Source organism: Salarias fasciatus, chromosome 3 (assembly GCF_902148845.1).
Source record: "Salarias fasciatus chromosome 3, fSalaFa1.1, whole genome shotgun sequence".
Taxonomy (NCBI): Eukaryota; Metazoa; Chordata; class Actinopteri; order Blenniiformes; family Blenniidae; genus Salarias; species Salarias fasciatus.
In genome coordinates, this window is record NC_043747.1 from 20,284,825 (window position 1) to 20,309,499 (window position 24,675).

A 24,675-nucleotide genomic window follows, 5' to 3' on the forward strand; every position below is an offset into this window, starting at 1 on the left:
TAAGATCAACAGTTTATTGCATTTTTTTCAAAACAAGATAAAGACAGAAATTTAATTAAAAAACATTTAAATATCAAAAACATTAATACCTCCGTAAGTAGACAATATGTTGTGAATAGATTGGTTTGGAGCATTCTTTTAATTTCTTCTCTAATTGTAGCAGTGAGTGAGGTAATTACATTCAAACACAGTCTAAAAAGTGCAGAACAAACCATCTTAGACAGTGTAACAAAGAGTCACAAATAATGTGGACTGTTGTCTCTTGGCGTCTTCCATCCTCAGATCCTCCCTCAACTGCATGGGAAAAACTCTGGTAGAACCAGATGCAATATTGTTACTTTCAATAATCCTAACTCATGAAGGAGGGACCCATCTCCTGTAGGACGATTCAAGGGTGTGAAGTCTTTCCGCTGATGCTCTCCCTCATACAAGTGCTTGATTGGACAATGGAAAATCCAAGTCAGTTTATTCAAAAGGCTTTCATGTCCTACAACAAAATAGTTTGACAACGCAAGTCAGTCTTTATATTTGCTAATCAAATGTGTTACCTAAATTGTTGTTTACATAAATAGGCTTGATGCTGCTTACCCCATGGCTCACTTTATGGTCCAGCAGAGCTCTGGACAGTTGCTCCATCCAGTTGTTTTTTCTTTTTCCACTCACTGGACCCTGCATGGACAAGAAAAAATATTTTACTGCATAATGATGCTGAACTTATACAGTTCCTGTTTTTCTTTTTATAAAAAGAGTATTGTGGAGATCGGGCAAAAACATGCCAACATAGTTATACAGTGCATCCAAGAAATGCATGTTGTTTTTGTTTTTTATAAAATAAATCAATACTAGAAACAATTATACCACCTGCTGGTGTAAAGTATGAACTGCAGGTATAACCCAAAAACATATCTGTGAAGAATGGAAACATTTATAGTAATCAATTGAAATCCTATCTTACATCATGTTTTCTTGAATAAACTACACACTTTTGAGTATGTTTATGTTTATCAAATCAACAGAAGAAAGTAATACACACTACAGCACCTAGGATCCAGACAGTGATCTGGATCATCACCAAAATTTAATGGATTCTAAGTTAGTCCAAGACCCACCTTTCCACAAAGTTTCATTACAATCCGTCCATTACTTTTTCCCTAATGTTGCTAACAGACCAACCAACCAACAAACCAAAAAACCCACGTGATTACATAACCTCCAGGCCTGGCGGAGGTAATGATAAAAATGGGTGAAATCCTACTTTGCACATTTCATTTAGTACGGGCTATTTTGGAACCTAACCCCTGCAATAAACGAGAGACCACTGTATCCCCAATACTCACCTTATATGTTCTTGGCAAACCTGGACCTGTGCCTGCAAACTGCCTCCTGTTGAATGAGGAAGATCTCATTCAACTTAACCCAACTTTTATTGTGAAGTCACTGTGAAAACGCTGTTCCCGTAATGCACAGAGTATGCGCGCACCACAGAGTCAATTGAGTGCTAGGTTGACCGTGCTTTCTGAAATGAGGGCGGGCTTGACCGCAGTAAAAAAACACAAAAATAGTTTTGTGTTTTCAGTTGAAAATGTTGAATAAACGTGATTTAAAAGTTAAAAAGTGAACGCGGACATGTGGGGTGGGACTTGATGGGTGATAAAGAAGGCATTATCTTTTGCATTATTATTTTTACTGAGAAGGAGGCATTTTATTTCAAATGCATTGTTACTAAAAACTGCTTCGCCATATCTAAAATGTATTTCAAATCTAATAGAGCAGAGCTGTCAGTGATGAACTCATCAACATTAAAGTGAATCCTGTAATTGTATGAAATCTCTTGGCTCCACAGATTCTGCTTTAAAAACTGAAATCATCATGTTTCTGAACAGTTCTCTTTCACATGACTCTGATCAGTAGAAATAGGACAATAAGCACCACAAGTAAAATACAGCCAAGCACAATAAGACCGATGAAGACGGGTCTCCTCCTAAATCTTTGTTTGTGGGGTTTGGGTTTGTCCTCCTCTTTGATGAACTCCTCGATCCGCCTCTGAAGCTTCAAAGAGATGAGAAACACATTCAGACTCTCTCCATCACTTCTGTCTGGAATGATTTCCTTCATGTTTCTGTCAACTCACCTCTGTACATGAGCAGATATGCAGAACGGGACCTGCTCAGCATAGACAGATGGATTAAATGTTGCATTATGCACCTTTAGACTTTTGTAGTTTAATCCAAACTCTACTTTATCTTCAGTCAAATATAGCTGAGCAGCACTCAAACATGACACACGTCACGCTCCACCATTTAGAAACTATTTTAAATGTTGGTTATAGAAACAACCAAAGACTTTGTGGGAACATACCTGTACGTCTCATTGCTTCCAAACTCCTGTTGCTCCACCTGCAAGCAGCAACAAAAGAAAGATACATATAATCAACAAAATAATGTTTTTGTTTCATAACTGGGACAGAATGGTTTGAAATGGATCTCTGTGCACCTCAGTCACCTGACCGTCATCACAGTGGTACCAGGTGTTGTCCTCCCTGCTCCAGACGGTGGCAGTGTAGTGTCCACCTCCGAGACTGCCCATGTGATTCACCATCCCGTACAGGGTGTAGCTCTGATCCTGACATGACACAGAGGAAGACCAATGAAAATACCTTCTTTTTTTAAATGGAAAGAATGTGTTTCAGGAGTCCTCTGCTTGCCATGGCTTGGATTTTAAACGGCACTTCCACACAGCAGTTTGACTTCATGTCTGACTTGGTGTTGAAGTCAAAGTAAAACCTCTTGAGGAGAAGAGTCATGATTTGAGGAGAGTCCACCATCTCGTATCCCTACCGAGCAAAGACAAGTCCAGCAAACAGAGAGAGGATTCATTACATGAACTCAGTGGTACAAACTACATTTCAGGAAGTTCTATCAGTCCTGTACAGCTGATGCAGGAGAACTCACACTGCTCCCCTCTGTCTTCTGGCTGCATTCTGTGCAGTACACCATGTCGTCTCCAGTGTGTTCTGTCCTGAGGAAAAACTCACTGAAACTGGTCTTCTGCAAAACACACACATAATCAAATACTAATAGTTAAATACTTATTAAATGAATGAATAAACAAACATTGCGTTTGTGTATTGTTTTTCTGGGGACTGAGACGTCGCCTCCCTCTGGTAACAAGAGTAAAACCAGACAGGAACTGCTGGATAGTAATCAACCAACCATCTAACCAGCACCGCTGGCTGCTTCTCACCAGGCTGCAGGGTGCTTCATGTCCGCCTTGGAGCGACAGTGGCAGGGTGAAGAAAGGACTGGTCTCTTCCATGATCACGTGACCTTTGGAGCATCTTGTAGTGTCTTTCAGCTGGCCTTTGAAAACCTGCACACACAGCAGTGGACTGAAAGCAGCCGTCACACTGACCCTCCTGGATGCAGCCGCTGCAGTTCAGAGCTGCTCACCTGCGAGGCCTCAGGACTGACTTTATTCAAAATCCTCTCCAGACATTCAGCAGCGTCTCGCTGTTGATAGACTGCACATGAAAATAAAGCACAGGATGAGTCCTACTGATGTTTCTCTTTGTTGTTTCTTTTTGCTGCTAAGTGGTCGACGTACCGTTCTTTATGTCCAGACTGTCTGTGATGTTTTCTGTTCCACATGATCTTTCTTTCAGGCTCTTGAAGGTGGCTTCCAGCTGCTGATCTAAGGTGTTTGATGGATTCAACCTTTACAGGGGAGAAAGTTTTTATTCACCACATCACTCCAATTTCAGATTCTCAGTTGGGACCCAAAGCTGATGTTGAGGAACACAATTTAACTGTTAGAACTGATATCATCAACCCCAGCAATACTGTGTTATTTAACATTTTAATTCTGGGCTGTCAGACAGAGGGCATTGGGTTTTTTTTTTCTTTCCATTTGATTGTATTTTGCACCACAAGGTTTTATTAATTGCCGTCAATGTGTGCAGTAACTGTACACAAGGGGGCAGTGTTGATTCACTCTATCATCAGTAAACTCAGCAGCATATCTACATGACATTGAATATATATTTTCAACTTCTTAAAAAGTGTATAGAGAAAAAGGCAGCACAGAGAAGACAGCTCTTCATACCTGTGGTGGAACTCAGGGGTCATGAAGAGAACCTGCAGGATGCTGCTCAGATAACATGTGGCTCCCTGGTTGATCAGCGGGTGATGGGGTCTGAGTGGCTGAATCCCTTTAAACAAACATATTTGTTGTTCATTTCCAGATCCAAATGTAAAGATCAGGCACCATTGTTACATAAAATTCCTAAATGTATGTGATCTTACAATAAGAGAAGTTAAATAAATTAAAACTACATTAAAAAAAGTGTATAGTAACAGAAAGCATGCATTTATTTGGTATTTTGTTTATGTTATGGGGGCTCTCAAGTGGCCGAGTTGGTCGGTGCCGACCTGACTGTAACCTGCTTACCAACTCGGCCAAAAGCCTCTTTTTTTTTAATCACGATGCCGGCTGCGGTGCGACCATTTGCAGTTTTTTGACGATCTGTTTGAACCGAGTAGCTTAGCTACGAGCGCGCAGCGTGAGTGGCTGTCTGGTCATGTGACCAGATCAAGTGACCAGGCGGCGTTTGATCAAACGCCGCCTGGTCACTTGAGGCCCCCCCACCCTGCCCCCCGGCGAGGCTGACTTGGCTTGATGCCATCTTGACTGTATCCTGGGGGCGGTGCCGAGTTGGCCGGGGCTGACTTGGCTTGATGCCGACCTGACTGTAATCCTACAGATATGCTTTAGTGTCAACACTTAAAACACACCGTCACTCAAATAGAACCATGAATTTAACAGCCCTCATCATATCATCACCAAACCGTGGACCTCGCCAGAATCAGCTCTTTGTATCTCTTTTTGAATTGAGACTCATTTGACAAATGTCTGGTCTCCACAAAGAATTTCTTCCATATTATTTCACCGCAATTTGTGACACTAAAACCTTTCAGAGTGGTGTGGACTTCATGAGTTTTAAACTGTAACTCTCCTCTTAAATGGTAACATTTTCCCCATTACACAACAGTTTCTAAACAATACCAGGCCATGTTATTCTTTACGAATAAATTCAATAGTTTTGTGTATTTTGCTTGTATTTCACGATTACTATTATTACTGTTACTATTATTATTTCACAGTGTGATTCCCCATCTTATTCATCAGGAGAAATACAAACATTACTTAGAAAGTTTTTGTCACATGTTGAAAAAAATACCCAAAAGTTCATGAAAATAGAAATGTAGTTCACGCATGGTGTGTGTGTGTGTGTGTGTGTGCGCACACACACACACACACACACACACACACACACACACACACACACACACACACACACACACACACTCTAGTCACAGAGAGATGAGTGGAGGAGTTGCACCACTAACTCATGATCTCTCTGTATAAGTGTCCAGATTGACTGTGTGTTTGACACAATATAAATAAATATGAATGAAGCTGAATTGAAATTGAAACGAACAGAAAGATCAGGGGTAGAAATCAGAGGCTCTCTCTGGTCCTCCAGCAGGTTTTCTCACTTGTGTCTGATCCTGAAGAGGACAGACCTTCTTCAGCCTCTCTTGGGTTCAGAGGAATTCCATCTGTGTTGCACTCGTCTTCTTTCTTTCTGTCTTGTGATGATGCCTTCAGAACACGTTGCCTGATTCTTTTCAGAAAACATCCAGCAGCAGCCATGAACAGAAGCAGAATGAGGCTCAGGACAACTGCTGCTGTGATGAAGAGTTTGCGCCAATAAGTCTCAGCACAGTGTGACTCCTGCAGAGGGAGAGAAGCAACAGATCACACATTTAGTCAGAGCAGTTTCAGTAGATCCTGCAGTCATCAGTCCCTGGTTGATCATTCATCAATGGTCCATGGATTTTACTTAAAAAAAACACTTTTACACTGCTAGAAACACATCTTCTTTGTTAGTCCTAAAGTAGTAGAAAAGCAGAAGTTGTGGTCTTCTCCCCGTAGAGGTTCCTCTTTAATAAATCAACATGGAATCAAACATGACAGCACAGCTTGAGACATCCACCAACACAGAACTCACTCCTGATGAGGAGAATTTTGAGCCACTTGGTCACGTGACCTGAGAGTTTTTCAGTTATTGAGCAATACAACTGTCAGGTCACGTGATCGAGTCACTCAAAATCAACACAAAATGCTTTATGAGTGTGGTGGAAATTTCTAATGAGTGCATGCTTCACTGTTTTGTAGTGCTTGGATTTATTTGTTATAAATAACCGCAGCTCTCACACACTCAGATGTGTGGGGAACCGCGAATGCCTTGTCTGGAATTTACTTTTCCTGATAATCTTAGCGTAGCAGCTGCGGGCACTCGTGGGAGTCTTCCTGTGTCCAGCCTACGGCTGGGTGCAGTCGAGGCCCCTGGGAGTGAACGTGGCAGATAGTTATTAGAGGCTTGCACGCCCCTGCGAGGGCCGAACTCACTCTGTTAGTGTGCTGACTGCGTGACGTCTTCTTCTGCTGTACAGCATAATAAAAGAGACCAAAACAAACTCACCAGCTGATGCCCTTTGTTAAATAAAATTGCCATAACATGAGATACACCACCTTTTATTGCATTTGGATACATTTTTCATGAATTTTTATTTTAATTCATCGTGTAAATATGAGCATAATCACTCAATAACTCTCAGGTCACGTGACCTAGTGGCTCAAAATCAACACAAAATGGCAGATCTAAGCCTGCTCTATGAGACACACCACTTTTTATTGCATTTGGACACATTTCACCGACGTTCCCACTTGTTTCTGTGCGCTTGCCATAAAGTCTGTAATAGTAGCGCACTTAAAATTTTGGAGCAGCTGGCGTGACCACGCGAAATCGAGAGACGGATGACGTGACGCAAAAGTGAAAGTATCGGTCGGCGCCGCCCCACAATTCAGAAACAGAAAAAGGCTAAATAAACTATAATACTAAATGATAATATACTATGGAAACGTTAGCAATGTGTGTGCTTCATTTTCTATAAATAATCTGTATAACTTGTGTCCCAACAACGAACTAGATCAGGGGGTGCAACTAAAATTCACAGAGGTCCGGTCAGAGATAATTTGTTAAAGCGAAGGTCCGGAACATCATAATGTCTAACTAAATTATTTTTTGATATATATGCTGATGTAACCTGGTAGTTCTATGAGCGTCTGCAATCAATAGCTGACTATCAAATCAAATGAATTCATGCACTCCTTGACAACCTCCCCATCACTAAATGGTTTTTTGTGTTGCCCCAGAATCCAAGCAGCTCTGAGGGAACCTTCGTTTGCACGTTGCTGGGCATTGAGTGAATTTGTCAAGATCCTGGTGGACTGATCATACTGGGCTCCAAGACTGCTTATTTTCTGCGCCCTCAGTTCAGACTTGATGGGGTACGATTGGTCAAAATATTTGTGTTTGTTTCATAGTGGCGTTTCACATTGCCACTTTTAATGAGTGCCAGTGCCACAGTCTCTGGACATATCAGACAGAGTTTTTGTGCTCCCACAGGGCATAATGAACACAAACAAGTCTGTCCACTCCTGAAGGCTCTATTTTCGCCGTCCACTTTTCTTTTTTTAGACAGCGCCATTTGTAATTTTTCAGGTGTTGTTGAAGGCTCACTAGTTTCTCTGGATTTTATGATATCCCTATCTGGCTCCTTCGTCTTCCTCTCCGTATCGCTTTATTTATTTTTTTTCTTTACTGCTTGTCCTCTTCTCATCTGTCCCGCGCCTCTCAACTGTTGGCGGAATGCACAGAACGGTGATGTTTAGCGCCAGAGAGTAGCGTCAGCTGGGATGGCTGCCTGTGTGTTTTCTGAGCTGACAAACTCATACCGTAAACACTAGAAAAGCTGCGCCGGTAAAATAGAAGCGACTGGTCAAATTTAAATCCTGTTGTTTTTACAAGTCCGGGTCTGTATTGGACGGAGTCTGGGTCCAGATCTGGGCCGCGGTTATGCTCCAGTTATGGATCTTTCCATCCCCGACTAAACAAACGAGCATCTGAATCCTCCCAACAGGCCATGGAGTTACTGTCCGCTGCGCTGAAATTGTTTTAATTGCTGTTATTTTGTTCATTTGCCTTTTATTGCTCTTCTCTTTCTCCTCCGCATCAGAGCAAGGCAACATGGCGGAGTTTAGGTTTCGTTTCAGCCACAGCTGGTCGCTGATTGGTCAGTGATTGACCAATCAGTGACCAGTATGTGTTGACCCTGCTGTCGAGCAGGGCCGAAAACCGACCCGGGTTGCGTTAAAGCGGGCTGGTGGAAACGCCCGCAAGCGGGGTAGAGCCGAGTCGAGCCGAGTAGAGTAGGGGAGGTGGAAACGCGCCATTAGTGACCCCTGAACTAGATTGTATCCGTGCAGAAAAAGCTTTAAACAGGAACAGAAACCTGCTGAACTGTCCAGCAGTGGAGGCTCCTACCTGAGGCTGCTCGCTGGTCTCGCTGCTCTCTGGATCCGTGATGTTCGGTCTGACTGTCAGCCTCACTGCTGCCTTCGAGGTCTTCACTCTGCCTTCTGTTACCGAGCAGAAGAAAAGTCCTCCGTGTTCCTCCTTCACCTCCATCCGGAGCGACAAGTCCCCTGTTTCCTTCCAGTCCCTGGACACTGACAGCCGGCTTCCTTGAAACTCTTCCCCCGGAGTCCAGCTTCCAGAGAGTCCGTCCACCTCCAGCACCACCTGTCCGCTGCTCTTCTCCCACTTCACACTCTCCACGGATCCACCGAGTGTAACGGAATGACACGGGAGATCCACGGTTTGACCCTCAGCAGAGACCGTTTCCACCGGGAAGAAGAGCTGCAGCTCCATCAGAGTCTCTACACGGTCGTTACATGTCAGCTGGTAGAGTCCGGCGTCGTTCATCCTCACGTGTTTCAGGAGGAGAAGAGAGTCACTGTGGTTCAGTCTGTCAGTGTAAAGTGGTCCAGGAGAGACCTGAGCTCCAGTCCGAGACGCTACCAGCCGGGGGGGAGAACCTCTCACATGGAGGAACAGACGCTGAGTCTTCTCTGCTCCACATGACGCGCTAAAAGGGAATTTAACATCGTTTCCCAAAACCTTGGAGATCATCAGTCCACAGACAGAGCTGCAGGTAGAGAGCAGGATCAGTGTAGAGAGGAGACGAAGCGCCATCATCTGTGTTCAGCCAAGGTTAGTGTGACCAGAGAGCTCTGTTTATAAAATGAACAGAGAAACCTTGCAACAGTTGCAGACGAGAGAGAGAGAGAGAGAATGGAAATCCCCGCTCCGTTCTCTTCCACTTCCTCTTTCAAACAGAGAGGGGACGGACACACTTTTATTCACAGTTTTCAGTGATACAGTGTGTCAGACTTTTTAAAAAGGATTCATCTCTTCGGATTAAAAAAATGTGCAAAGTGAAGTCAGTTGTTTTCCATACAGCACAGAATGTTCTTAAAACACCAGACCTCTTTAAAAGCATTCAAATTATTGTTCCGTTTAAAAAACGGTATTCGAGCTAGAGTCTGGATTTGACACTGACCTGCCACCCTTGTCTGACGTCCTGTCTTTCTCTGCCCTCCACCTTGTTCCTCTTGATTGCAATCTTTGTTCCCCTGAGATAAAATTCAGGAGCTGAATTTGAACGTTAATGCAGGATAATGGATAATACTGAACTATTTTACTGTGGCACCATTTTTTTTTAAACTTAAATTTTAAACATTTTGAAGACACAAAAAAAAGAAAAGGAAAATGGGCACTCGGAGTAAAAAAGATACAAAGTACATTTTGACAGTATCCTCATTCATTGTCCAAATCGTGTAAATGAGTCCCATCTTTTCCAATATTAATCCCCTTTGTGTTGTTGAAGGCGAAGTCTGAAGGTCATGAGTTCCATTGCCTGCATGTGATTGACAGTTTGTATCAGAAGGGTCATCGAAGGAGTGTCTCGTTTAAGCCAGCACTTGGTGATAGCTTTCTTGGCTTGTTCCCTCTGGAGGTATGCTGAGAAATAAAGTGGTGAAAGACAGGTCCGGTCGAATACCCAACACTGATTGAATTAAATTTATCACCTTCTTCCAAAAATCAACATGACCAGAATATGTGAGCTTGATCTGCGTGTTCTCGAGGAGCTCAAAGAGAATTTAACATCGTTTCCCAAAACCTCAGAGATCATCAGTCCACAGAGCTGCAGGTAGAGAGCAGGATCAGTGTAGAGAGGAGACGAAGCGCCATTGTCTGTGTTATGCTGCGTAAAATAAGAGTAAAAATATAAAAATTAAAAGAATAAAGAGATATTGTTTCTTTTGTACTTTCTACATGCTGAAAGAACCAGTGTGTAATACGGCTGAAAAGTGTTCAGTGTTATTTTTATATACAAATGCAGGAAATGCTCTCTCTCTCTCTCTCTCTCTCTGTTCCCCCCCCCCCCCATGCCGGGAGTGGGCGGCGGCTGGAGTGTGTGAGAGCGTGGTGTGTGTTGTGTGGCGTTTTGCTTGTTTTTTCTGTTTAAGTTGTTAATCTTCACTGTCACTGTAGTTTATTAATCACAGAGCACATTTATTAGTTTATATCGTTTATTTGGGTTCTTGGTGGGTTTTGCGGTCTGTTTGGGGGTCTGGCTGCAGCCATGACCAACCTCAGGCAACTCACCCGCAAACACGGGGTCCGGGTGGTGGCCCAGTTCCCCTGCAGCGTGGAGGACGTGGCCCTGGCTGTGGGGGAGAAAGTGGGCTACGACAATGTCAAGTCGGTCGCAAGGATGAACAGTGACGTGGTCATCTTCCTGGACCGGGTGGAGCAGGCTAACGCTGTGGTGGAGTCGGGCATTACCGTCGCGGACAGGTTCGTCCCGGTCCAGCCGCTGTCTCAGCCTGCTGTCCGGGTCGTCCTGTCCAACGTCCCTCCCTTCGTGCCAGATGAGCTTCTGATCCGCGAGCTGTCCAGATTTGGAAAGGTGGTGTCCTCGGTCAAGGGCATCCTGTCTGGATTTAAGTCTCAGCTGACAGAAGACACGTATTTATGATACTCAATAACCGGAGCGAGGAGCTGAACCTCAGGTTCCGCGTGAGAGTAAATGATTATGATTACGTTGTTTTCGCGAGCTCAGCTGGCATGAAGTGTTTCGGCTGTGGACAGGAAGGACACACCATCAGGGCCTGCCCGGCCGCGTCTGCTCCATCTGGTTCAGCGGGATCCAGCTCTGCTGAGTCTGGCCTGGCGGAGGCGGACCTGGCGGGACCGGGTTCCGCTGGACCCGGCGCTGCGGCCGCGGCCGCCCCGGCCCCGCGGGCCAACGCCTGGGGAGTCCCCCCCCAGCGGCGGCTCCGCGCTCCGGGCTCCCGGGGGACGCGGCGGCCCCGGCTCAGTCCGAGCGGCCGACTGCGGCTCCTCGGACCTTCCCGAGGAGGCGATCTGTCGTGGCCCCACAGGAGAGCACCGAGCACGGGGTGAGTAATGTAAATACACCGGGTGAAGCAGCGGGTGATGGCAGGGGAGAGGAGAGCGAGTCTGCCGGGTGGAGGGACACCGACACTACTGTAAATAACACTGCGGAGGTGGAGGGGAAAAAAGAGAAAAAACAAGAAAAAATAGTGGGTGAGGGAGGGGAGGAGAAGCAAGGTGAGGTGGAGGGACAGGTGGAGCAGGATCAGGGTGAGACAGTGGTGGAGGAGGAGCAGGGGGAGACAGTGATAGAGCGGCTCCAGAGCGGCTCTTTCTGCCTCCGCCTGCAGGAGCATAGATGAAGCATGCCTACTGCTTCTTGTAACCTTGACAGCACGCTTGGAGAGAGTTTGTTTTTTCATCATAGCTGCACCGGGCATGACGGCGACAGCGAGTTCATTCATACTTGCACCTTCAAACTGTACCCTTATTTCCAAATCCACGGCCAATAACACGTTACAGGAAAAACCACAAACCAATAAATCACTTTTTCACAGTAAATTAGTTCATTTAAAGACAAAAGGAAAACGTAAATTCTTCACTAATTGTTTCAAAAGTCTAAACGCACAACTTAAATTCTGCCCATGAAAATAAAGTCACTTCCTTCGAAACAGTGTCTGCAGCTCAAGCTTCAGTTTCAGTGTGGCACTTTTAAAGGCCAAAGAGTGTTTATGGTCGTGCGCTGGGTACCTTCCTAATGTGAACACTTTTTTCCCTCGTCTGTCCGCTGCTGCCTCTGCTACTCTGCTGCGTCCAGACGTCCTCTGCACCAGTGGGTGGTGCACTGCACGGCTCCGGCTCTCTGCCGTGCCTCCACCGCGCTGCGCCGCGCTGGTTCTGTTCGCCGGTGTCGCTCGCCGCCGCTCGACCCCGTCGGTCAGAGTTCCGCTGCTCAGCTCCGACGCTGCCGTGCCTCCGCAGCGCTGCGCCAATTAGCGCTGCTCGGCTCTGCTGCTGCCTGCTGGTGTCGCTCGCTGCCGCTCCGCCGCTCGCTGGTGCCGTTCGACCCCGCCAATCGTGGTCTTCAGCTCGGCTCACCTCGCACCGCGACCCAATGCACCCGCGTGGACCTCGCCAATCGTGGTCCTGTGTGCTTCGGCGGTGCGACGCTCCTGCAGCCTCCAGCTGTTCCGCGACGCGGAAGTCCGCAGCCAATCAATCAGCTGATCCCTCGTCCACGATCCTTGTACAGGAGTTTTTCACTTAAAATGTACAGCCCTTTTCCTTTAGGGCCTGTACACTTTGAGTTCCCTGAGGGTGCAGAGGGAGAATCGTTTTGACGCGTCCACACTCTCTCCACGTTCGGGTGCTGTGACCCATTTATTTTCCATGTGACAATACTTCCATGATCCATACAGCAGGACACCTCCACACGCTGCTTGGACACGGTGAAAAACTGTTTCCTGTCCCTCTGTGCACACCTGCACCCAATCACCTTAGTGCCTTATTTATACCCTTATCCTGCTCCCCCTGGTGGTGAATGAAAGAAATCATAAATTGGCCCCTACAATTGGTTTTACTCAAATGTTGTAAATGTGACTCTGCTGTGTTATATTAAATCATTTTGAGGCAAAATATCGATCCATATACAATACCAGAGGCATGAATCAGCTTTTGGCAAGCAAAATAAGCTGATTTTGACATTGTAATGTCCCTTTTCTCAATTTTCAAACCGTACAACGCACTGCTTGGGATGAAATTACTCTGTCAAGCAATCTAGCAATTTTGGTGCAAAAAAAAAAAAAAAAGAAAAGAAAACGTGTCAGCTCCGTACACATCTTTATTAGCATAACAACAAGCCAGGTTAAAATCGTCAACTAGCTTACCGGTATTTAATAGCGACATAAGGAAACTGGACGTACAGGAGGCTATCAAACGCAAACACAAATAAACATCGTTGGATGATCAGAATCAAACTTGTTTGAGCCCAATTAAGACTGCTGCAGAGCCACAGAAGCTGCGCTTTACAGCTGCCCGCGGACCGGAAATCACTTTATGGCAGGGAATCACTTTTTGGCACGACACCGGTCTGCAATCTGGACCTGTAGGACTTCCAGTACTCAAAATTACAGTTCTGTTGGGGATGAAATGACAGTTTGAGTCTGTTTAGCTCTGTTTCTATGTTCACTGTTGAATGTCCAGTGAGCTATAAACCAAGGGGCAGGCATCTCTTCATATATTAAAAAAAAGTCTCCACTAAAGTGTGCACATTTAAACCTATCTTACAATTAATTTTGTTTCTTTAATGAATTAAAGCGTCTTTGATGCATTCTTCCTCATTACAGTTCAAATATAAAAATATGAAATTCATCCTTCAATAAAACTCGCATTTCTTTTTAATCAAAAGCAACAGGTCCCCCAGGGACGATAAGTCTGTTAATGATGATGAAGTTTAGCTGAGGTTCTACTAGAATCAGGCTAAACAGCATCAAAATGTTGCTGTTAGCATGTTGAGAGTAAAGTTCTTCAGGACATATCCACTTTTCAAACCAAACTACTGCCTCTTGCAGATGTTTATAACATGGGATAATCACAGGGTTAAACGAGCAACCAAGTTTTCAAAGTCACCACAGGTGTTGCATAAGAAAGAGCTCGCTCTGGGTCGGAGCTTCCACTGGAACAGACGCACATTTACAGCAGAGGCACGTATATATATATATATATATATATATATATATATATATATATATATATATATATATATATATATATATATATATATATATATATATATACCAGTGGTGGGCCGTCAGGGCCTGCAAAGCCTTCTCTGCTGGCCTAAAAAATTATCTGAATTACAGACTGATGTAAATTATATTTTGTCCATAAATAATTAATAAATGATTCCAAACGGTATGTTCCAGTTCCTTTCATAGTTTTCCCGTGGTTGCGCTGCTTCCAGACATGTTTTTTTCATATTAAATCATTTAACCAATCAGATTTCAGGCATCATCTGTTGCTAGGGTCAAAGAAATCTGCCCGAGGCCTTCGCTATCCGATCCCGATGGCGCAGTTAAGTAAAGTGAAGCGTCAAGGTTCACACAGGGCGGGCGCAGGTAGGTGACGTGTGATGTGGTAAGTGACGCACTTCCTGTGAGACGGCAGATTCAAACTAAGCGCGCTGACAGATTCATTTGTTTACTGAATTTCACTAACTCGGCTCTAAAAAGTCGTAGAAGTAGAGAAATTAGTGTGTTTTAGGTTCACCCTGGAGCACAGTGAAGAGGATTCGACCAGCCTGACCGAGTACATAGATCGCTGCTTCGACCGGATCGTCATGGGGAAGCCGAATCAAACATCCACCCCCTCTACTTCCTCGTCTAAAGCCAAGAGACAGCGGGAGGAATCGTCTGGAGCTATTTCTCCACCTGCGAACGACTCGACGGACGTTCTTATCTCCATAGATAAGAAACTTTCCAGCCTCGATGCTCGCCTGAACCTGTTGGAAATCCTCCACAAGGAGTTCCAGGCTGTGCGCGAGTCGCTGGAATTCAACTGCGGTAAAGCCATCCCTCTGTGAAAAAAAACGAAGTGCCGCGGTGCGCGCTTACACTAGGCATTACGGTAACAGCGCAGGCAGGCACATGTCACTGTACAGCTGGATTTACAAATATAAAAAATCCCTCTGATATCCACAAACCATTTCACCTCAGGATGACAGCAGACCTTTCCATGATATCAGTTACCAAACTTCAGAGCAATCTGATGTTGCATTTCAAAGTAAGAGCCATCCAAAACATCAATTCTGCGATTTTATTTGCACTACTTTCAAAAAAAATCACATAAAAAACTCCCTCTGATATACACATACCATTTCACCTCAGGATGACAGTAGACCATCCCATGATTTCACTCACCAAACTTCAGAGCAATCTGATGTTGCATTTCAAAGTAAGAGCCCTCCAAAAACATCAATTCTGCAATTTTTTCTCACTAACTTCAAAAAATCATATAAAAAAATTCCTCTGATATCCACAAACCATTTCACATCACGCTGACAGTAGACCATCTCAGGATGTCACTCAACAAATTTCAGAGCAATCTGATGTGGAATTTCAAAATAAGAGCCCTCCAAAAATAGAACATCTTGGATTAAATTTACCCTAAATTAAAAAATTCATATAAAAAAATCCTTTTGATATCCACAAACCATTTCACCTCTGGATGACAGTAGACCTCCCCAGCATGTCACCCACCTAATATCAGAGTAATCTGATGTGGCATTTCAAAATAAAAGGCCTTCTAAAATAGCTATTCCGGGATTATACTTACCCTCATTTGAAAAATTATGAAAAAAAATCCCTGTGATATCCACAAACCATTTCACTTTCAGTTGATGGTAGGCCAGCCCAGGATGTCACTCACAAATTTTCAGAACAGTCTGATGTGGCACTTCAAAATAAGAGCCCCATAAATAACACAACTTTTCATGTGTTGTCAACACAGCTTTTATTCTTAACATGTGTCAAACACAAAACTGATTTTACAGTACAGGACCACATCCTTTGGAGCTCCTTCAGGCACGTCAAGCAGCAATTACACATAAACTGGAGAGATAGGATGGATGGATGGAGTACCACCACAAAATCTTTTGTACTGCAGCTAACGCTGAGTGTAACTTTATCCGAAACACAGAAGATTTCAAAAGTAATCATAAAAATTGTAGCGTTGCCAGGTGATTGTAACAATGCATCCTAATTCAAGAGCACAAGAGGCATTTCCATTGCTGTGTCCTGGCTTTTTGCAGCTGCCCTCTGTGCACTGTTCACAGAACCATTTCCCTTTATACATTTTCTTTCTTTTGTCATACAGATCTAATTTGACACCTGTGACAGATGGTTCCGCTACAATTTTTATCATTAATTTTGTAATCGGTTTTGTGTTTGACACATGTTAGAAAAATTGAAGTTGTGTTGAAAACACATGAAAAGTTGTGTTATTTATGGGGCTCTTATTTTGAAGTGCCACATCAGACTGTTCTGAAAATTTGTGAGTGACATCCTGGGCTGGCCTACCATCAACTGAAAGTGAAATGGTTTGTGGATATCACAGGGAATTTTTTCCATAATTTTTCAAATGAGGGTAAGTATAATCCCGGAATAGCTATTTTAGAAGGCCTCTTATTTTGAAATGCCACATCAGATTACTCTGATATTAGGTGGGTGACATGCTGGGAAGGTCTACTGTCATCCTGAGGTGAAATGGTTTGTGGATATCAAAAGGATTTTTTTATATGAATTTTTTAATTTAGGGTAAATTTAATCCAAGATGTTCTATTTTTGGAGGGCTCTTATTTTGAAATTCCACATCAGATTGCTCTGAAATTTGTTGAGTGACATCCTGAGATGGTCTACTGTCAGCGTGATGTGAAATGGTTTGTGGATATCAGAGGAATTTTTTTATATGATTTTTTTAAGTTAGTGAGAAAAAATTGCAGAATTGATGTTTTTGGAGGGCTCTTACTTTGAAATGCAACATCAGATTGCTCTGAAGTTTGGTGAGTGAAATCATGGGATGGTCTACTGTCATCCTGAGGTGAAATGGTTTGTGGATATCAGAGTGAGTTTTTTATGTGATTTTTTTTAAATGTGGGTAAATTTAATCCCAGGTATGATATTTTTGGAGGGCTCTTATTTTGAAATGCCACATCAGATTACTCTGGAATTAGGTGAGTGACATCCTGGGGTGGCCTACTGTCAGCCTGAGGTGAAATTGTTTGTGGATATCAAAAGGATTTTTTTATATGAATTTTCTTATTTTAGGGTAAATTTAATCCAAGAAGTTCTATTTTTGAGGGGCACTTATTTTGAAATTCCACATCAGATTGCACTGAAATTAGTCGAGTGACATCCTGGGAATGCCTACTCTCAGCCTGAAGTGAAATGGTTTGTGGATATCAGAGGAATGTTTTGTATATTTTTTTTTAATTTAGGGTAAATATAATTCAAGGAATTCTATTTTTGGAGGGCTCTTATTTTGAAATACTACATGGGATTGCTCTGAGATTAGCTGAGTGACATCCTGGGATGGCCTACTGTCAACCTGAGGTGAAATGGTTTGTGGATATCAGAAGGATTATTTTATATGAATTTTTTAATTTAGGGTAAATTTAATTCCAGGTATGACATTTTTGGAGGGCTCTTATTTTGAAATGCCACATCAGATTGTTTTGAAAATAGGTGAGTGTCCTCCTGGGATGGTCTACTGTCAGCCTGAGGTGAAATTGTTTGTGGATATAAAAAGGATTTTTTTATATGAATTTTTTAATTTAGGGTAAATTTAATCCCAGATATGACATTTTTGGAGGGCTCTTATTTTAAAATTCCACATCAGATTACTCTGAAATTAGGTGAGTGACCTCCTGGGATGGTCTGCTGTCAGCCTGAGGTGAAAAGGTTTGTGGATATTAGAGGAATTCTTTTAGATGATTTTTTAAATTTAGGATAAGTATAATCCCAGATATGACATTTTTGGAGGGCTCTTATTTTGAAATGCCACATCAGATTGCTCTGAAATTTGTTGAGTGACATCCTGGGATGGTCTACTGTCAGCGTGATGTGAAATGGTTTGTGGATATCAGAGGAACTTTTTTATATGATTTTTTTAAATTGTAAATTTAATCCCAGAAATGACATTTTTGGAGGGCTCTTTTTTTAAATACCACATCAGATTACTCTGACATTGGCTGAGTGCCCTCCTGGGATGGTCTACTGTCAGCCTGAGGTGAAATGGCTTGTGGATATCAGAGGATTTTTTTGTCCCTTATACAGTGACATGCGCTTGTCTGCGCTGTTACCATAATGCCGAGAATAAGTGCGCACCGCAGCACTTAGTTTTTTTCACAGAGGGATGGCTTTACCGCAGTGGAATACAGCCAGCAGCAGGTCGAGGCGCTCGCGGCGGAGAACGTCAGCCTCAGAGAGTCGGTGAAGACCCTCACGGAGGGGATGACCCGACTGTCAGAGGAAAACAAGAAGATTAAAGAAACGGTGATCGATCTCCAGGCCAGGAGCATGAGGGACAACTTAGTGTTCTCTGGAATCCCGGAGCAGACGGAGGAGGACCCCGAGGCGACGGTGAAAAGTTTCATCAGAACGCAGCTGAAGCTCCCGGAGGAAGCGGTGAAAAACATCTCCTTCCACAGGATCCACCGCCTGGGAGGGAGAAGACCCGGCGAGTCCAGACCCAGACCCATCGTGGCCAAGTTCGTCAACTTCAAACAGAAGGAGCAGGTGAAGAGCCAGGGCCGGCAGCTGAAGGGAACCCACTACGGCGTGAATGATCAATTCCCGAAGGAGATCCTGGATCGGCGCAGAGTTCTGTTCCCGATCAGGAAAAAATCCATCTCGGAGGGCTCCCGCGCCGTCATCGCCCTGGATAAATTATTCATCAACGGCCAGCTGTTCCGTGACCCAAACATCACTCCGTGGCTCTACTGATCTCAGGTGCTGCATTCTCACTATCCCATAATCACTCCGTAAATATTGATACATAAAACAGCCATACATTAATTAATAGTAAGTCACTGCCCGTCTCCACTGCACTGCTCACCGTGGATGTGTTTTTTTAAGCATTTGTTTCTTTTTTCACTCTCACTTTTTTCTCTCTTCACCCTTTTTCACTCTCACCCTCTCACGCTTCACTGTAGTTGCACCCGTTACCATAGTAACCCTACACGCGGGGCGCACCGGGACATCGGCTTATTGACACACATCACTGTACAGGTTCACGCGCACTATAAGCATGTTGATAGACAGATTCAGAACGCACACTCAGCTGACATGCACGCGTGCACACCAGTAAACAACGGCTCCATTCAGACACCAGGTTTAGTGAAATGCATGTAACACTCATAGCTGTCTAGTCATGAACACTCTCAATTTCGTTTCCTGGAATATCCGTGGGGCTGGTACAAGGGAAAAGAGATTAAAAATTACCCATCGGCTTCAAGAGTTGCAGGCAGACATTGTCTTATTACAGGAAACTCATCTAACAAACTCATCAGTAGATCTTCTCCGATCAACACAGTTTCCACACGTGTACTCAGCCTGTTACAATTCCAGGCAAAGAGGAGTAGCAACTCTTATCAGTAGAAGGTTAAACTTCTCTACTGACAGTTCAATCATAGATCCAGAAGGCAGATTTGTTATTATCACATTATCTATCCAGAATGTTAAATTCTGCATTGCTAACGTGTATGGACCTAATGTTGATGACCCCTCCTTCTTTCACTCCCTCTTCTCCTCACTGGATGATCACTCAGGTCACACATTGATTATAGGAGGGGATTTCAACATGGTTTCTGACCTACAATTGGACAGACTGAGTACCACAGGAAGTCAACGACTCTGGCAATCCTCAGAAACTGTGAAACAGTACATGAAGGATTTTGGTCTTTGCGATGCCTGGCGCTCTCACCACCCCACTGCAAGAGAATACACATTCTTCTCTTCAGTTCACCATTCCTACTCTAGATTAGATTATTTCTTAACTAGCAGCACACTGATGAATGACATCTCAGAAATCAAAATTCATCCCATCGTCATAAGTGATCATGCACCAGTTTCATTTACTCTCAGAAATAAGACGAATAAACCACCAACTAGAAACTGGAGATTTAATACATCATTACTTAAAGATCCAGAGTTTATTAGCTATCTAACAAGAGAATGGTCTATATATTTAGAAAATAATGACTTGCCAGATACTTCAGCATGTGTTCTTTGGGAGGCAGGGAAAGCGGTGATGAGGGGAAAAATAATTTCCTTCTCCTCACACAAGAAAAAGAAAGAAGCTTCAAGAACTTTAGAATTGGAATTAAGAATTAAATCGCTGGAGGAGGCTTATCATGTCTCCCCACAAGAGAACATACTGAAGGATATAAGGAAAGCTAAACTTGAACTGAATGAAATTCTAGATAAAAAAACTCAATTCCTGATCCAACGACTCCGTTTAGAGAACTTTGAGCATAGTAATAAATCTGGAAGATTCCTGGCGAATCAGTTAAAAACAAACAAGGAGAAAAACACGATTTCAGCTGTTAAAGACTCAGAAGGAAACATCAGCCATGACCCAGACAAGATCAATAATATCTTTAGAGATTTCTATCAAGGATTATACCGATCACAAATAGACACAACAGATGAGGAAATTAATACTTTTTTTTAATGATATTAACCTTCCAAAATTGAAAGATGAAAATAGAATAGTGTTGGATTCTCCTCTTTCACTGGATGAACTCCATAAATCTCTGCAGGATATGCCCAACAATAAAGCTCCAGGTCCAGATGGCTATCCAGCAGAATTCTATAAAGAATTCTGGACCATGTTGGCTCCCACTTTTCATAAAATGGTAATGGAAATAAAAAATAAACGAACAGTACCCTCAAATATGAACTTAGCCAAAATAACTTTAATACTTAAACCAGGGAAAGACCCCACACTTCCGTCCAGTTATCGTCCTATTTCATTAATAAATGTAGATCTCAAAATAATCAGCAAAGCCCTATCCAGAAGAATAGAAAAGGTAACCCCGCTCATAATACATCCTGACCAAACAGGGTTCATTAAAGGTAGACACTCATCCAATAACATGCGCAGATTAATTAATATAATAGATTACGCTACAATACACAATCTGGAATCCATAATTATCTCTTTAGATGCTGAAAAAGCTTTTGATCGAGTAAATTGGAAATTTCTATTTGGAATATTAACCAAATTTGGGTTTGGAACGTCTTTCATAGATTGGATTAAAATCTTATATAACAACCCAGCTGCATGTGTGAAGACTAACGAGCAGACTTCTCCAAGCTTCTGTTTGCAGCGAGGAACCAGACAGGGCTGTCCACTCTCTCCCTCACTGTTTGCCATCTTTATCGAACCTCTGGCAGCTGCTATAAGACAAAATAAAGACATCAGAGGGATCCTGGCTAACAATAAGATAGAACATAAAATAAGTCTTTATGCAGATGATGTATTGCTTTTCCTGCAGAACTCTCCATCTTCTATCTCCCAGACAATCACACTTATTGACAAATTTTCACTAATATCTGACTATTCTATCAACTGGTCTAAGACTAAAGCCATGCCTATAAACTGTGATTTACAAAGTATACCCAATGCTACAATCCAGTCTGGAAACATTAGATATTTAGGCAGAAACATTTCTCCAAGGATATCAGAACTTTTAAAACTAAATTACGTTCCGTTACTGAAATCAACAGAGGATGACCTCTTACGGTGGAGACGCTTACCTATATCTCTTATGGGGAGGGTTGCCACCATTAAAATGATGACTTTACCTAAGGTTAACTATTTATTTTCAATGATACCAACCAAACCATCGTCTGGCTGGTTCAAATCACTGGACTCATACATATCTAAATTTCTCTGGAAAAATAAACCATCACGTATCAGTTTAAAGACGCAACAACAGACTAAAGACAGAGGTGGACTAGACTTGCCTAACTTCAGTAATTACTTTATAGCCAGCAAGCTGCAATATATCTCCAAATGGCTTAAACCGAACAATTTAGATGAGCCATGGCTGGATGTAGAGCAAGCATTATGTGAGGATCTAGTCATCTCTGACCTGCCATTCATCAGTCCCACCATCAAATCCCATCGGTGTTTTAAAAGTGTCAACATTAGTTCTTCTTTAATGGCTTGGTGGGACTTTCTAAAGCTAACCAAATCTTCTCTGATCCCGTGTAAACTCACACCCATCTGGAACAACCCGGACATCCTGCAAAACAAAAAGATGATAAACTTCACTCAGTGGAGAAATAAAGGAATCAGCCAGCTTGAACATATCATTGAAAATGGCAACTTTCTATCATTCAATACTCTCATCTCACAATATGGAATCAGCAGCACAGCATTTTTAGAATATCATCAACTTAAATCTATCATAGGCAAAAAGTATACCTTTAATCAATTGCAGGGACAGCTACCTCTCGGGGTCGAAGAATTCTTAAACCTCAGTTCCCCAAAGTTGCTATCAAAGATATATAAAATATTATCAAAGGTAGAAGATGAAATCTTCCTTCTGACCTTAAAATGGGAGGCTGACTTATCTAACAACTTTGACCAAAATGCGTGGTCACAAATATGTTTAAATACTTTCAAAATGACAAAGTATTCAAATATACAACTAATACAATTCAAAATTCTGCATAGAATTCATTACACAGGACGAAGGATGTTCCAGATGGGTCTATCACAATCTGATATCTGTTCACATTGCAATGATAACATGACTGACAACTACCTCCATGCCTTGTGGTCCTGCACACCAGTGCAGAGGTTCTGGCTTCAGGTGTGTGAAGACCTGTCAACATGGTTCACATGCAATATCCCTGCAACTCCCACACTGTGCCTTTTAGGTGATCTGGGTGAAATTAACATGTCGATAAACTCTGTCTACATGGTTCTCACCATCTTGTGCATCGCAAAGAAAACTATCCTTGTAAATTGGAAATCCAGAAATAATCTGAGTAACGGGCAGTTTAAGAATCTTCTATTAGATCATATCAGCTTGGAGACGATGTCTGTCTGTTCAGAGGATCAATCAGCTGAATCTGGTTCCCTCTGGTCCCCTGTGATCAGCTCCATCACTTAATGTAAGGGGAAGATGAGGGCCTCTCCACTTTGAGGGTCGGTTGTTGGTGGGGGGGGCCTGATGGCTGCAGGTGGTTGGCACTGTCTTGGGGTCGGGATCTGGGCAGCTTCGCTGGGGGCTGTCTTCGTGTTTGGTTTGGATTGGGGGTGGGGGGGCCGCCGGTTGTTGGGGCTGTCTGGCGGCGGTGGGGCGGGGGCCCCGGGGGGCCGGGGTCGGCGGGTGCCGGTTCATGTCCGGGCGGCCGGGGTGTCCTGGGGCGGGTGTGGCTGGGGGCCCTGGGCCCTGGTGCCTGGGGGCTCTCTCCTTCCGTGAGGGTGAGGGGGTCGACCTGGCTGGGGGGGCCGGTCGGCTCGGGCGTGCTGCCGCGGCCTGGGTCGGTGCACGCCCTGGTGCCTGGTTGCTGCCCCGGAATCCAGGGCATCGGGGTGGGTGGTTGTGGTGGTGGGGGACAGGGGGGTGGGGTGGATGGGTGGGGGGTGGCGGGGGAGGTGGGTGGGTGGTGGGGGACAGGGTGTGGTGGATGGGGGTGTAGATAGGGGGGTGGTGGGCTGTGGGGGTTAGGGGGTTGGGGAAGGTGCGTGTACGTGTATGTGTATATGTGTGTGGGTGTGTATGTGTGAGTATGTATATATGTTTTTGTATGTGTGGGTATTTATGTAGGTGTATGTGAGTGTGTGGGTGTGTATCTGGATATGTTTGTGTATGACTATGTATGTGTAAGTGTGTATGTGTGTGTGGGTATGTATCTGTGAGCGGGGTATGTATGTGTGTGAGGGTGTGTATCTGTAAGTATGTATGTATGTCTGTACGTGTGTGTATATGTGTGGGCGACTGGAGCTATGTATGAGAGAGTGCGGTGTCCTGTGGGGGGTGGCCCCGGTGGGCCTGGGGGCGGTGGGCCCTGGGTCTGGGTCCTTCTGCTGCCCCCTGTCTGTCCTCACCTTCACTCCTCCTGATGCATGATGGGTGTGTGCTTCTTGGGTCGGTGGTTCTCTGGCCATGGTCGCTGTCCGCCCTGGTCCTGGGGGGGGGGGGGTGGCGCTCCTGGCCCTGTCCTTCATCGGGGGGCTCCTGGGTGACGGGGGTGCTGCGGCATCCCCGGACCCCCCTCTCCCCCCCCCCCCCCCCGCTCTCATGCACACACACGTAGGGCTTTGGGAGGCGGGCTTATCAAGTTGGGTGTGGTGGAGGGGGCCATCTAAGTGGCCCCAATCACTGCACCCTTCAGTGGCTCGCCTCTCAGTCTTAATTGCACTTAGTCATCTAACACGACCAAATACATACAAACACACACATCGGGGGGTCTTGGCGCGCTGTGTCGGGGGTGGGGCTGTTCAGGTGGATGAGACTGCTCGTTTGGCCTCACTCGCGGCACGGTGTGCTTACTGACCCTCAAATTTTAATCGCAAACAACATATACTCCATCAACACTCACGAGACGGAGGGGGGGGGGGGAGGGAAGGCAATGGGGTCTTCTGCGCCCCCGTTTCCAGATTCCTTCTGGTGGGGGGTGGGGCGGGGGGGCTGTTGTTTTCCCCACAGGCCGGGGTTTGGAGCGGCTGTGGTTTGGGGGGCTGCTGGCTCAGGGGGGTGCATACCTGTCTGCGGCGGGGGGGTGGGGGGG

At 44.3% G+C, this 24,675-nt stretch overlaps 2 protein-coding genes across 8 annotated transcripts in view; one reads left to right on the forward strand and one right to left on the reverse strand.

The window, feature by feature from the left end:
- On the reverse strand, nt 1-9,232 carry LOC115385837 (uncharacterized). 6 transcript variants are annotated; one of them, XM_030087910.1, is made up of 14 exons: nt 8,450-9,230; nt 5,556-5,793; nt 4,102-4,207; nt 3,604-3,713; nt 3,450-3,520; nt 3,244-3,369; nt 2,952-3,047; nt 2,705-2,833; nt 2,494-2,622; nt 2,359-2,396; nt 2,132-2,163; nt 1,338-2,049; nt 589-669; nt 1-434 (listed from the first exon to the last, which is right to left on the reverse strand). In XM_030087910.1, the coding sequence occupies exons 1-12, from the start codon at nt 9,161-9,163 to the stop codon at nt 1,982-1,984; spliced, it is 1,857 nt and encodes a 618-aa protein (XP_029943770.1). In that variant the 5' UTR covers nt 9,164-9,230; the 3' UTR covers nt 1-434; nt 589-669; nt 1,338-1,981. The 6 variants fall into 6 exon arrangements, with proteins under 6 accessions (XP_029943770.1, XP_029943769.1, XP_029943771.1 ...); XM_030087909.1 differs by having other exon boundaries at nt 1-487; XM_030087911.1 differs by having other exon boundaries at nt 1-487; nt 589-2,049; nt 2,503-2,622; nt 8,450-9,232.
- LOC115385841 (E3 ubiquitin-protein ligase RNF19B-like) overlaps nt 8,273-24,675 on the forward strand; it is a 26,033-nt gene continuing 9,630 nt past the window's right edge. For both annotated transcript variants that reach the window (XM_030087920.1, XM_030087919.1), the window contains exon 1: nt 8,273-9,178. The gene's annotated coding sequence lies outside the window, so the exon portion shown is untranslated. The remainder of the gene's footprint in view (nt 9,179-24,675) is intronic.

What these genes read in the sequence shown, in the direction of transcription:
- LOC115385837 (XM_030087910.1), bottom strand. Translation starts at nt 9,163, where the DNA reads ATGATGGCGCTTCGTCTCCTCTCTACACTGATCCTGCTCTCTACCTGC. An exon ending in CTCTTCAGGATCAGACACAA is followed by an intron (nt 4,208 to 5,555) that starts GTGAGAAAACCT and finishes GTTTGTTTAAAG; the next exon opens with GGATTCAGCCACTCAGACCC. An exon ending in CGTTTAAAATCCAAGCCATG is followed by an intron (nt 2,623 to 2,704) that starts GCAAGCAGAGGA and finishes GTGTCATGTCAG; the next exon opens with GATCAGAGCTACACCCTGTA.